This window comes from Eptesicus fuscus, chromosome 11 (genome assembly GCF_027574615.1).
Source record: "Eptesicus fuscus isolate TK198812 chromosome 11, DD_ASM_mEF_20220401, whole genome shotgun sequence".
Lineage (NCBI taxonomy): Eukaryota > Metazoa > Chordata > Mammalia > Chiroptera > Vespertilionidae > Eptesicus > Eptesicus fuscus.
This window is the reverse complement of record NC_072483.1, coordinates 63,977,056-63,991,665: the sequence shown is the minus strand read 5'-3', so window position 1 is coordinate 63,991,665 and position 14,610 is coordinate 63,977,056. Positions and strand designations below refer to the sequence as shown.

The window sequence follows — 14,610 nt, the reverse complement described above, 5'->3', positions numbered from 1 at the left end:
TGCCTGAGGCCAGGCCCAGGCCGCCGTCCCCCCGTCCCCAATGCCCAGCCAGCTGAAGCCTTCAGACTCTTTCAGAAGCAGCTGGACAGGCCACACCTCTGCACAGAAATTACTCTTCCCGGTCATCAAAACTGGAAAATGCCCAATTCCTTCATGATTTATCTCCTTCCAAAAAAGACTTTCTTGAAACATGTAGTAGACTTAGATGGAGAAGGTTAGCAAATACAAAATTACTGCACAGTTTGGAATTGGGGCAGAGTTAGGAAAAGTCCAGATCTAGGTAAGAATTGGGATGAGGGATCCGGAGAAGGGGCTGGTTCATGTGCCGCCTAAACTCAGAGACTACTTCCAGCCTGGCGAAGGGCCCTCCTCCAGCTTGTCCAGCATGCAACGCTTTACTTCAAAATGTCCACTGGGTGGCAGTAGAGCTCCTTGTTTCTAGCAGCCACTGAGCCTGGGGTCAGGGTATTCATAGAGTAAAACGAAGGTGACAAACACGCAAGGACCTGAGCCCCTGTGTGTGTTGTGTGCCAGGGCTTCCTGGGTGTCGTTTTGAGCAAAAGGAGTGGATAGTTAAGAAAGGTTTTTTAAAAAAGAGACAGAGAGACAGATGTGTGATAAAGATTATAAGATGTGACCGGTAGCCCTGGCTGGTGTGGCTCAATGGATAGAGCGTCGGCCTGCGGACTGAAGGGTCCCAGGTTCGATTCCGGTCAAGGGCATGTACCTTGGTTGCGGGCACATCCCCAGTGGGGGGTGTGCAGGAGGCAGCTGATCGGTGATTCTCTCTCATCGATGTTTCCAACTCTCTGTCCCTCTCCCTTCCTCTCTGTAAAAAAAAAAAAAATCAATAAAATATATTTTAAAAAAAAAGATGTGACCGGTAGAATGTAGGTGGTAGGATGTGGTGGGATTTTTATTTTATTTTTTAGAAGAGTTTTAGATTTTCAGAAAAACTGAAAAGATAGTACCAAGTTTCCATAAACCAGGCCTGTTTCTCCTATTATTGACGTCTTACCTTACCTTACCTGTCCTCAATCCCCAGTAAGGGGGGGTGCAGGAGGCAGCTGATCAATGAGTCTCTCATCATTGATGTTTCCACCTCTCCCTCTCCCTTCCTCTCTGAAATCAATACAAATATATTTTTTTTACATTTGTCATAATCAATGGACCCATGAAGTCTATACTTTATTCAGACTTCCTTAGTTTTCCCTAATGTTCTTTTCTGTCCCAGGACCCCACACGACATTTACTCATCATGTCCCCATGGGCTCCTCTGGCTGTGAGTTTCTCAGGCTTGCCTTGCTTTTGATGTGTTTGAGCTCTACTGGTCAGGCAGATTGCAGAATCCCCCGTGGCTGGGATTTGTCTGGTGTTTGTCTCATGATCAGAATGAGACTGGGTTTGGGGAAGAGGACCACACAAATCAAATGCCATTGTCACTGTATCACATTGAAGGTGCACAGCACCACGGCCCTGGCTGAGGAAGGTGTCACTGTGTGCATCGTACACTCCAGGATGGCGGGTGGACTCCACCTCCTTGACAGCATCAATTATTTGGAATTTTTTGCATAGGAGGTTGGTCTCTTTTCTCCCATTATACCATTTTCCCCTGTAAAATTCTTCCAGTTTTCTGTATGCTTAAAATTTTTTATAATGAAACTAGAGGCCCGATGCATGAAATTCGTGTGGGGGCTCAGTCCGGCCTGCGCCCTCTCACAATCTGGGACCCCTCACTCCTAACTGCCTCTCTGCTTGCTCCTAACTGCCCGTCTGTTCACTCCTTACCACTTGGCTTGCCACTCCTTACCATCTGCCTGCTCGCTCCTTACCACTTGGCTCACCGCTCCTTAGCACGGCCGCGGAGGCGGGAGAGGCTCCCACCACCACCGCTACACGGCTTCTGGCTGAGTGGCGCCCCTGCTGTGGGAGCGCACTGACCACCAGGGGGCAGCTCCTGCATTGAGCATCTGCCCCCTGGTGGTCAGTGCACATCATAGCGACCAGTCATTCTGGTCGATCCGCCATAAGGGTCGCTGGGCTTTTATATATATAGATGGTAGAAACAAAATAAGTAATTTTTTTAAAAAGAATAGCTTGGGGAAGGGGAAGGAATTACACCCAGCACATGTCACTGAATACAAGGCGAAAGGTCTTCAGGGTATGAGGGGACTTCCCAGGACCACTGCACATGGATGTCCAGAAGCCCAGAACTCCAAGGTCCAAAAAGGAACTCACACAGGCCCACCCGCCAGGCCCCCCAAGCTCAGGGCTCTAGTTTCTTTTCTTTTTTAAAAAAAAATATATATATTTGTATTGATTTCAGAGAGGAAGGGAGAGGGAGAGGTGGAAACATCAATGATGAGAGACTCATTGATCAGCTGCCTCCTGCACACCCCCTTACTGGGGATTGAACCCACAATCCAGGCACGTGCCCTTGACTGGAATAGAACCTGGGACCCTTCAGTCTGCAGGCTGATGCTCTATCCACTGAGCCAAACCAGCTAGGTTGGGGCTCTAGTTTCTTACATCAACAATCACCCTCAATTCCTTACCTTCTTGCTCACCTCCTCCTCTCAAGCAATCGTCAGCAAATTTTGTTTGTTATGCCTCAAAACCAAATATGCTTCACATCATTATGTAATCAGAGAAATGCAAATAAAAACAACAGTGATACCCTACACACCTATTAGAATGACCAGGATTTGTAGGGCAGTGAAAATACTCTACATGATACTGTAATGATAGATACATGTCACTATGCATTTGTCCAGACTCATAGAATATACACCAAGAGTGAACCCTAAGATGAACTATGAACTTTGGGTGACTATCCACTGTAACAAAGTACCACTCTGCGGGGGGATGTTAATGGTGGAGGAGGCTGTGCATCTATGGGGGTAAGGGGTTTATGGGAAATATCTGTACCTCTTAATTTTGCTGTGAATCTAAAACTGCTCTAAAAAAGTTAATCTTTTTTTAAAGACCAGAGACCATTAACAAAGAGCTGGAAACCACCAACTTTTTCCTTGGGCTTAAAATAGAGGCTTTTAGAAAAGAATGCTTCAAAAAGAAATATAAACATTCAGAACAAGCTGTGCTAATGGCTAGCATTAAAGAAGAATCCAGTCTTTAGAGGATGCATCAAAACGCATCTAATATCCAGTACCTGCAGCTGGAACAGCCTTCAAAATACATCAGAAGGATTAAAAATAAAAATAAAAACACTTTAGACAGGGCTAAAAGATGCTTTGGATGAAAACAATGATCTTCACGAATGTGTGAGCTGCTTTCACAAGAAGCAAAGAAGGGAAAGGGAGAGTGATGAATGTATCAAACAAAATGAAATGTTAGAAAACTGAAAAAAAAAAAAATCAGATCAAGCCTCTACATGGCTACTTGCTAAAGAGGACTCATTAGGTGGCCTTCTTGGGAGAACACTAACATGGATGATGGGAACTTGGGATTGGATGTAACAAGTGCACCAGAAACAGAGATCCTAAAATATTAATCTGAAGGACTTTTGAAGAAACTGATTGATGTCACTCAAAGGGTTATTTTAACTCTGGCCCACGTGGCTCAGTTGGGTGAGCTGGTTCCATGCATCAGAAGATCGTCAGTTTGGCCCGGCTGGCATGACTCAGTGGTTGAGCTTCAACCTATGAACCAGGAGGTCCCGGTTCAATTCCCAGACAGGGCACATGCCCGGGTTGTGGGCTCGCTCCCCAGTGTGAGGTACGCAAAAGACAGCCAGTCAATGTTTCTCTCTCTCTCTCTCCCTCTCCCTTGCTCTCTCTCTAAAATCAATAAAAACATCCTTTTTAAAAATAAAGGGTTATTTTAAAACACTTAAAAAGAAATCAAATATACATTAAATTAGTGAAGAACATGAAGTAATCAATACACTCCTAGTTAAAGTCTTAAAGCTGAGAAAGCTTGACTGAAGTGAGGAAAACACCAAGGGAGAGGCAGTAGCACCGGCATAATTTCAAGTCCTCCCTGGATAACAGCAAGAAAAATAAATGAGTGTTCACCAAGTATTCAATCTAGAGACGACGTGCCCTTTAACGTTGGAGGAGAGTCATTCCAAAGCAGATGGCGAGATCAGCCGTGCTGGACACCCGCAGAGTACAAGCCGAAATTCCATCAGAAAAATTCAAAAGAACCACGGCTCTCACGGAAACCAGCTTATTTCTCATGCAAGAAAAAGCTCGTGATAATGGGCTGAAAGAAACCTTGATAATTTGAGAAAAGAATATGCATACATCAGACAAAAATTACTGAGGAAGAATGTTAATATTTTGAAAATTAACCTTACACCCCGGATGTTCCAAATGGACATCTGTAGAGGCCAAGAGGCCATGGTGGATTAGAGCCCACCCTAATGACTTCATTTTAACTTAATCGCCCCTTTAAAGACCCTATCTCCACCGACAGTCATATTCTGAGATACTGGGGGGTTAGAGCTTCAACATATGAATGGGGGTGGGGCATGATTTAGGCCCTAATACTATGTGTTTTTATTTATTTTTTTAAAAATATATTTATTTTTTATTGATTTTTTTACAGAGAGGAAGGGAGAGAGATAGAGAGTTAGAAACATCGATGAGAGAGAAACACCGATCAGCTGCCTCCTGCACACCCCCCACTGGGGATGTGCCCGCAACCAAGGCACATGCCCCCGACCAGAATCGAACCTGGGACCCCTCAGTCCGCAGGCCGACGCTCCATCCACCGAGCCAAACCGGCTTTGGCCTATACTATGTGTTTTTAATTCCTAGACTTGCTCTTCTGTACTAACAATAATTACAGCAGAAACAAAGTCCTTAAGCCTGGCTGGTGTGGCTCAGTGGTTGAGCGTCAAGAGAGCTTAAGATCTAAAGAGAAATGCCTCCCCCACACAAGCCAAAGCTGCCAACATCCATATCCCTAAACAAATACAGTTTGCTGGGCCTGCAGCCCTGCTTCTCCCTGTGGACAAACAGGAACTTCACCCTCACCATGTGGGTGAGACATAACTTCACTGAGAAATATGAATATGAAAGAATGGATAGGCCATAAGGACACATATAGTCCACTTTTTTTTTTTAATTTCTACTTCTATAAAAAATATAGAAGCAGAATTTGACAAGAGGGTGTTGATCTGTAGTGCACCCATCTTCACACGCTGAGTCCTCCTCACTCATCTCTCCACTTCAGTGCACCTCCACAGAGAAGTCTGCCCTGGTCCCTAGCCGGTGCTGGCCACCCCACCCCTCTCTATTCCTGAGCTATTCAAAGAACTTAACACGCTTGGAAATAATCTCACTTATTTACTTGATTGGTTTTTGTCTCCTTTCACTAGAACATAAGACGCAAGAAGCTCTCTCTGTCTGGGTTCACCCCTGAATCCCCACAGCCTGACGAGTAACATACCCTCCAACCGGTGTGGAGTGGATGAGTTAAGTAGCTGCTAAATTTTAAAGAGTCAATTAGGCTTTAGAGTAACTTTTTTATATCCATCTTTCAAATTGTATTTTTTTTTATCTGAAATGTTCAAAATCTTTTGCCTTCCTTCAAGGGAGGTGGTGACTCCAACAGCTAGCAGGGAAGGAGAGTCTGGGGAGGTGATGTTAAAATGAAATTGAATTATTAGCTGAACCGCAGCCCTGGAGGTGGCCGCCAGGGGGCGCCTCCGAATCTCCCAAAGCAGCCAGAGGCAGGCAGACCCTGAGCGTGGCCACCACGGGGCTCCCACAAGCAGGAGGGGCCTCCCGCTGCCCACTGCCATCTCCAGTTCTCCGTCCCCAAACATACCTCTCACTCTCTCCAGGGTCCGGCCACAGGAAGAGGGGCTCGGCCTGCGGTGTCCCCAGAAAGAAATACAGAATTTCTAGGAATCGATTTTATGACCCATGTGAAGAAAAGCACAAAACTTTACTGGGGGCCATAAAGCTGAAAGTAAATGGAAAAGCCAAATCGTATTCCTGGACAGGAATGCCGACTCTCCCCCAAATTAAAGTAAATCCAATAAAAATCCCAATAGGTTTTTGCAGACAAATGGGAAAATCATTCTAAAATTTGTCTTGAGTAGGCAATGCATTACAATTGTCAAGACCTTTAAAAGTAATGACGAACAATTTCTATGTTCTGTGTATATAACAATGCTAGGAGAAAATACTGGTGAAAATATAAGTTTAAAGGGGAGAGAGTCTTTCTAAGTGTGCAGGCAAGGAAGAAATCATAATGGAAAATTTGAGGGATTTATATGTCAAAACAGTCCATGAATGCAACAAAAAGGCAGGTGTCAAAATGGAAAAATACCAAAAGCTAATATTCTTTTTTTAAAAAATATATTTTTACTAGAGGCCCAGTGCACGAAATTTGTGCGTGGGGGGGTGTCCCTCAGCCCAGGCCTGCACTCTCTCCAATCTGGGACCCCTTGGGGGATGTCCCCTGTGGGATCGAGCCTAAACCAGCAGTCGGACATCCCTCTCACAATCTGGGACTGCTGGCTTCTATCTGCTCGCCTGCCTGCAAGCCTGATTGACGCCTAACTGCTCCCCTGCTGACCTATCGCCCTAACTGCCCTCCCCTGCCGGCCATCTTGTGGTGGCCATCTTGTGATGATGTCGCATTTGCCGCCACCTAGGCTTTTATTATATAGGATTGATTTCAGAGTGGAAGGGAGAGAGAGATAGAAACATCAATGATGAGAGACAATCATTGACTGGCTGCTTTTGTACCCCCCTTACTGGGGATCGAGCCCGCAAACCGGGCACATGCCCTTGACTGGAATTCAACCTGGGACCCTTCAGTCCGCATGCCAACACTCTATCCACTGAGCCAAACCAGCTAGGGCAAAGCTAATATTCTTAATGTACAAAGGGTCTTCTCTGTTTTTGTGAAGATAAACACGCGAACAGAAAAACTGGGAAAGCATACAGGCAGTGCTTGATAGGATAGGATCTAGATGTCCTTGGCCAGGGCTCATTGTGAGTGAACGTATTGTGGGGCTTATTGGGGGCGGGGGAGGGGGTGTGTGTTACCCTATTCTGAAGGAACTGGGAAGTCAGCAGGTTTTAGGCAGAGGTAGGTCATGGTCTGATTGACGTTTTATTTTTAATTTTTATTTTTTGACTTTTAAAATATATTTTATTGATGTTTTTACAGAGAGGAAGGGAGAGGAATAGAGAGTTAGAAACATCGATCAGCTGCCTCCTGCACACACACACACCCACACACACACACACACACCCACTGGAGATGTGCCCGCAACCAAGGTACATGTCCTTGACCGGAATCGAACCTGGGACCCTTCAGTCCGCAGGCCAACGCTCTATCCACTGAGCCAAACCAGTTAGGACAGGGGGAGGACTTTTAGACTTGAGAGACATAATTGTTGCAAATAAGAAAATCCTTATAAGGCTAGGGCACATGGTTTGGCCAACACTATAAAGGCCAGAGTAGAGGGGAGGGAAAGCCACTTTTAGGTAAAATAAACATCTGGTGATTGACACTCATCCCTACCACCACAGTGCATCCTCCCCTCCCACTTCTTTACTTGTCCAGCCCCTAAAGTCATCTGGCTTTCATACTTGGTAAGTCAATTCAGGCTTTTCCTAAATTTGACTTGCAAATATTCAACCTATTACCTAAGAATCTTACCCAACTCAGGGTTTTCCCCAAGGGCTAAAATGAAATAGAATACATAATGTAAGTGCTTGACACAACACTGGGCAAAGGGTTCAAGAAACATTCACTATTATTATGGAGGTCTAGATGTTTTTTCTTTAAAAATATACTTTTATTGATATCAGAGAGGAAGGGAGAGAGATATAGAAACATCAGTGCTGAGAGAGACCCATCGATCGGCTACCTCCTGCACACCCCAACCCATGCCATGTGCCCTGACCGGGAAATCGAACCGCGACCCTTTGATTCACAGTCGACGCTCAACCACTGAGCCACGCCATCCGGGCTAGATGTTTTCTATAAAGCACCAGAATATACAACTGCTGTCAATGCATATTTACAGGGATTCTGAGTTTGGCTTAATAAACAGTATCCCTGTAACAATCCCAAATGGAATGAAATTATGAGCCCGAATGTTCAAATAGAACGAGGACCATCCCTCAGGAAACATCCAAGAAGGAATTCATGCTCTAGGATTCTGACTTTTATGGTCTCTGTTCTTAGGACCCTATGACTACATGTATAGCATGATAAACTGTACTTATACTTTACATTTTAAAAATGTGGCTGAAGCCCTAGTCGGTTTGGTTCAGTGGACAGAGCATTGGCCTGTGGACTAAAGGGTCCCAGGTTTGATTCTGGTCATGGGCACGTACCTCAGTTGCAGGCTCGATCCCCAGCCCTGGTCAGGGTGACTGAGGGAGGCAACCAATCCATGTGTCTCTCTCGCATTGATGTCCCCACCTCCACCCCCCACTTCCACTCTCTCTAAAAATCTATGGAAAAATATCCTCAGGTGAAATAAGTAAAATAAATAAAAATATAGCTGATCTCTGTGGATATGGAAAGATATACAAAATAGAATAGGTAGAGCCTGGTTGGCGTGGCTCAGTGGTTGAGTGCCAACCTGTGAACCAGAAGGTCACAGTTCAATTCCAAGTCAGGGCACATACCCTGGTTGTGGGTCAATCCCCGGGTGTGGGATGTGCAGGAGGCAGCCGACCAACGACTCTCCCTCATCACTGATGCCTCTCTCTCTCTCTCCGTCTTCCTTCCTCTCTGAAATCAACAAAAAAATAGGTAGAAAAAAAGAAATTATAAAACTATACAATGGGAGACCATATTTTGTTTGTTTGTTTGTTTTTTAAAGGATATACACATACATACTTAGAATGTTTCTGAAAGGGTATACAAGAAACTTAATTAGATAACCTTGGGGAATGGGGTGGGGGCGCAAATGTTTACTCACCCCAACCAAATGCATACTTTCCACTTTATGTCCTCCTGTTCCATCCCCCCTATCCTTACGAATAGCATCATTACCCTTATAAAAAAGACCTTCTGGTCTGAGCTTTGCTTTGCAAATACTGCCCAGGACAGCTTTATATATTTCCTCACATCTTCATTGCCAAGGCCCAAGAACTTTAATCAGACTACTGGACTCCCCAACCTACCCTCCCATTAACAAATGTATCTAATCTTGGAGGCTGCTTCAGGTCACCCTCTTTGTCCCTCATTTCCTGAGTTCTAGTGTTTTTCCCATGTGCATTCTGTGGGTGATCTCATCCAGCCCCATGGTTCCTGGATATATTGTCCCAACACTGACTCCCAAATTTCTACCTCCAGCCTAGACTCCCTTCCTGTACTGCAAACCTGTGCATTGCAAATGCCTTCTCAACAGCTCCTTTTGAATGTCAAGCAGACACCTAAACTTAACACACCCAAAGTTGAACTCATCCTCCCCAGTTAAACTTGCTCTACCCAGAGTCCTCCAAATCCCAGCTAATAGCACTTCCAGGCCTCTAGTTGCCAATCCACAACCTCAGAGTAAAAGAATTACTGGAAAGCAGGCTGACCTACAATGCCAGTTATCTAAAAATAAAAGTAGTCCTGGGTATTGGGATCTAAGATACCATTTAATCATTAAAATGTTTTCTGAAATATGTTTAAAGTTAACTCATTTAGGTGTAGGACTTAGATTTTGACATTTTGTTTTGAACATAAGTCACCTTTTGCAAGCTAGGAAACAAAATCAAACTAAGGCAGTCTAGTCCCCTAGGAATCCAGGCCAAATCTTGCAATCTTCAGAAGAAGGACATCATAATACAAGGTGCTAACAATGGGGTTATAAACTCTAACTAACAACCACTTATCTACATTTTTCCTTAGAAAACTGCCAAAAGTCTAGTCCTTAAAGGCATGACATACAGAACCTGTTAATCTATAAAGGACAGAATTGCCCAAATTATATGGTGCCCAACCTAATTGTGAGCCAGATCAGTGCTGGCCAAGGAATGGTGAGCAGAGGAAGTGTTTACATTTTGAAAACTTGCTCTGAGGTTTAAAATTCCTGATTGCTCTGAATAAGAAAGCAAGTGAAAAATATTTCAGATGCACCCACACTAATATTTGATTTTGCCAAGGTCTTCCACTAGAACAGGGGGTAAGATACTCACGTATTTTCAAAATAAATTACTTAGTAATAAGAAATTCGACATACTGCAGTCTTCCATTTACCACAAGAACAAACTGATAATAAAGACTATTTAAAAGAAATGCTCAACTCTAAAAAGGGTGGTGGCAGCAACACTTCCCACTGCAGAGTAGCCTCCCACTTTCTCCAATTAACATTGCTATTCTTCCATGATACAGGTTCATGTGGAAAAACTTGTCAGCTTTTTGTCAGGGCCAGGACATGAAATATAAAGCATGCCCTAATTAGCTAATTGTAAGCTCTTGGGATGGACCCATAAAACATGGCCATTGTTTTGTTAAGCATCTGCAACCTGCAGAATTCCTTAGCCCTAAGCTATAGTTTCTGCTCAGTATCTTAAAGCTGAGCTCAGTCCCATCTGACTCTGCCCCTCAGGGCTAAGGTAGGTGCTAGTCATCCAAGTCTGGAATGTCATTGTAGGAGTAACCCCGGTAGCCTTTGGATGCATCGTAAGCGATGCGCAGGTGGTAAAACCCTGGCAGGAACACCAGGATGCCAATGATCAGAACAGGAACGGCCTGATCTGCCCCCCCCCCCCCTTTGCTGATATAGCCCGCCAGCAGGAGGGAGCCTATGATGATGAGAAAGGTGTCAATCAAAAACAGTACTGTAGCAAGCGCAATGGCCTTATATGGAACCTTAGGAGGGCTTCTCTTAAACTGAAGGTCAATGTAGCCATCATCTGGAGATGTGCTGGAGAGTCTTGAGTTTTTCACTTTACTACTGGGGATTCCAGTAGCCAGGTTGGTACGAGATGGCATCATAACACAGTGACACAGCTACAGTCGGAGCGCCGTGCCAAGTCGACCGCGCGTCGACTGCCCGCTCGCAGTTGGAAACGGAGATGCTCATGACACGCCTCACCGAACTGCCACCTGCCCCCTGGTTGACGTTTTAAATGCGCCCTCTGGAGGCTGCAGGGAGAGCAGACTTTGCGGGGGGGTTGGAGAGACCCTGGGAAGGTCCAGGTGAGAGGCCAGCTAAGATGGTCCAGGAGAGAGGGTGGCGTGGACCAAAGTGGAAAAAGCGGTCCAATCTGGATAGATTTTGGAGACAGAGCTCAGGGAACTTGCCGATGGATTCGGTGTGGGGATTAGGACAACGAGAGGTGACAGGGATGTTCATGAATTCCTTATTGCAGAGTTCTGCGACTCAACAGTGCAGGTGGGCTCTGCGTTTCCTCTGCTCCTGGTCTAGCGAGGTCAAAACAAGGTGCCCGCCAGCTTGGGCTCTTTGCCTGGAGGCTCTGGGGGACGGCAGAGATGGGGGAAGAGGGTACTTCCAGGCTCATTCACGTTGTGGGCAGATTTCAGTTCTGTGCGGTATAGGACTGAGGTTTCCGTTTTCTTGGGGTTTCTGTTTCTCTCAGTGTGTAGCAGTGGGGGATTGTAACCCACCCCACCATTCTTTTGACATTGTTTCTGTAAATGCTGAATCTAATATGTAGCTTGTAGGTAAACAGCATGTTTGTATAAGAATCCTAGGAACTAACTTCAGAAGATACAGACTCTGACCTTCAGTCATCCCAGTTCTGGGGGATTTGCTGACCTTCAGCCGTAGAACTAGGGTGACGGAGACCAGGATGATGCATACCAGGCGATCATTTGACCAGTTTCGAGGTCCTTCCGAAATGGACTGTGCTGGTCTGCACATAGAGAACTTTTCAACCTCCTTCCCTTGGTCTCTTCATTCTGCTTTCCCTCTCCCTCCTTACAAAAACCTCTGCCTGCACTGAGATGTTAGGGTGGTCTTTGTGACAAGAGTCCCCCGTATTCTCAGAGGTGTGACACTGGAACAATCCTCTTCCCTTTTTCACCAGCACCTGTCTCACAAGTTTGGCTTGTACCCTTGGTTTCAGTAACTAGCGTTTTAAAGGCACTATGGTTCCTTGTCACATTGCCCCTCCCCCATCTACATACCAGCAACACCATTTCCAGTCCTTCTCATGATTCAGATCTCCGTGAATTTTCCGCCACATCTCTCTCACTCGAGCCAGAGAAAGTGCTCTGCCTTTAAGGACTCACGTGATCACTCAGGTAAAACCAGAATAATTTCCCTATTTTAAGGTTCATAATCTTAATTACTTCTATGAAGTTCCTTTCACAGTGTAAGGTAACAAATTCACAGGTTCCAAAGGTTAGGCCATGGATATCTTGGTGGGGGGGGGGGGGGAGGGGGCATTCTGCCTGCCTACCACATGAGAAAATGCTGAAATTAAAGAGGAAAAAAAAAAAGCAAGATATTAACCAGAGTTTCTCATTTTAGACTGGATAATTGTTGTGGGGACTGTCCTGTACACAGCAGCTCTGGTTTCTAACTACTAGAGGACAGCAGCACCTACCTCCCCCACAACCCAAGTTGTGACAAACATTGCCAGATATTCCCCAAAGGTCAAAATCACCCCTAGCTGAGAACTCTCTCTCTCTCTCTCTCTCTCTCTCACTGTTGTCCCAGTTTAGTGAAACACATACATACCACACACACACACACACACACACACACACATATTCACATAGAGAGTAAAAAATATTGGAGGAAAAATAACAAAGTACTACAGTGTTTGTTGTGGGTTTTGTTGTTTTATTTTCTTTATGTTTTTAAGTTTGAGTAGCTATTCCTTTTAAGCATTATTTTGCAAAGCAATTTCTCCCCCAACAGATTTTCAAACCTGAAAGCTATGTCTTTATTCTCAGAAGTTCTACTTGGTAGCACTTCGCTGTCCTTCTAATATACCATTGAGTTTCTGTATCTCATTTCATAACTAAAAGTATGTTTCTCTCTTTTGTCAGGTTTTTGTGTCAGAATATATAATCTATGCCTAAAATTAACTGAAGCACCAACAAAACTCGCTGTTCCTTTCGTTTGAAAGAACCATCCAGATAAGTGGTCTGGCTGCTCAGAGCCTTTTTTTGAGAGAATTGCTTGAGAACTTTTTTCAGTATTTTCCTTGATTATAGGACATTATTATTTTCTTCTACTTCTTGAGTCCGTTTTGGCCATTTTACTTTTCCGTAAAAATCATCCACTTTGGAACATTCATATTTATTTGATATGAGTATATATAGTATATTATAACATGTAATATCCACTTCATCTGTGGTTTTATCTTCTTTCTCATATTAATATTTTCTACCTTATTTATTCATTAGATTTTCCAGAGATTTGTCTCTTTCTACTGATTTTTCAGAGGAACTATCTCTTCAATATACTTATCAGGTACAAAAAATTAAAAATGGAGCTACCATAGGATCCAGCAATTCCACTACTGGGTATACTACATCCAAAGGAAATGAAGTCAGTATCTTGAAAAGACATGTGCACTCCCGTGGCCATTGTAGCATTAGCCACAATAGCCAAGACATGGAACAACCGAAGTGTCCACTCATGGATGAATGGATTTAAAAAATGTGGTGTGCATGGATACCATGGGATGTTACTCAGCCATAAAAAAGAATAAAATCTTGCCATTTGTGACAACATGGATGAACCTGGAGGATATCATACTAAGTGAAATAAACCAGACAGGGAAAGGCAGACACTGTATTACCTCATTTACATGTGGGATCTAAAGCAGTTGAACTCATAGAAGCAGAGAGTAGAATGGTGGTTACCACAGGCTGGTGGATGGAGGAAATGACATGTTGGTCAAAGGGTACAAACTGTAAGTTACAAGATGAACTAAGTTCTGGGGAGATGACACAACGCTGAGGGTAGTGGCTATACCTTTGTCTGAGGTCACTGCATTCCCAGCAAGTCCTACCATGACCATCCAAAGTTAGCTATAACTGTAAGTCTCAAATAACCAGCCTTTACATTGTCATAAACCAGCTATCCTTTGAGGACAACACCGAACTACTCAATTTGGAGAAAGAAGTAAACACATGTAAAAGTTCACATTTGGGGTTTTAGTTTTAAAGTGAACTATTGTGGAGGGTTGATTCCAGGAAACCTTCCCACTGGGACAATCCCCCTCCTCAACTTGGTTGATGGGGCGGGGGTGGGGGTGGGGGGGGGGGCGGAGTCACAGGAGAGGGCACGGCCAAGCAGCCCAAAGGCATCCCAAGTAAGATGAGGATTAACCCTAGCCAGTTTTGTTCAGTGCTTAGAGCGTCGGCCTGTGGACTGAAGGGTTTGGGGTTCAATTCTGGGTTGCAACTCCATCCCTGGCCTCAGTTGGGGCATGTGTGGGAGGCAACCAATCAATGTGTCTCTCCCCCATCAATGTTTCTCTCTGTGGGTCCCCCCTCCCTTCCTCTCTCTCTAAAAATCAGTGGGGGAAAATATCCTCTGGTGAGGATTAGCAACAACAACAACAACAGAAAAAAGGATGATTAAGAACCAGGTGGAGGTATGAGGACAGGGGCCAGATCCAACTAGGATGAGTGTGGAGAGGGATGAGGAAATGGAGACTGGATTTTCTAGAAGTTTGGCTAAGGAGGAAA

At 44.6% G+C, this 14,610-nt stretch overlaps 1 protein-coding gene across 1 annotated transcript; it reads right to left on the bottom strand.

Annotated features, from left to right (window-relative positions):
* Positions 1–9,896: 9,896 nt before the first annotated feature.
* Positions 9,897–10,958, bottom strand: LOC114229212 (transmembrane protein 230-like). Its single transcript, XM_054723455.1, has one exon. It carries the CDS (start codon positions 10,930–10,932, stop codon positions 10,558–10,560), a length of 375 nt encoding a protein of 124 aa, XP_054579430.1. The 5' UTR covers positions 10,933–10,958; the 3' UTR covers positions 9,897–10,557.
* Positions 10,959–14,610: the final 3,652 nt, after the last annotated feature.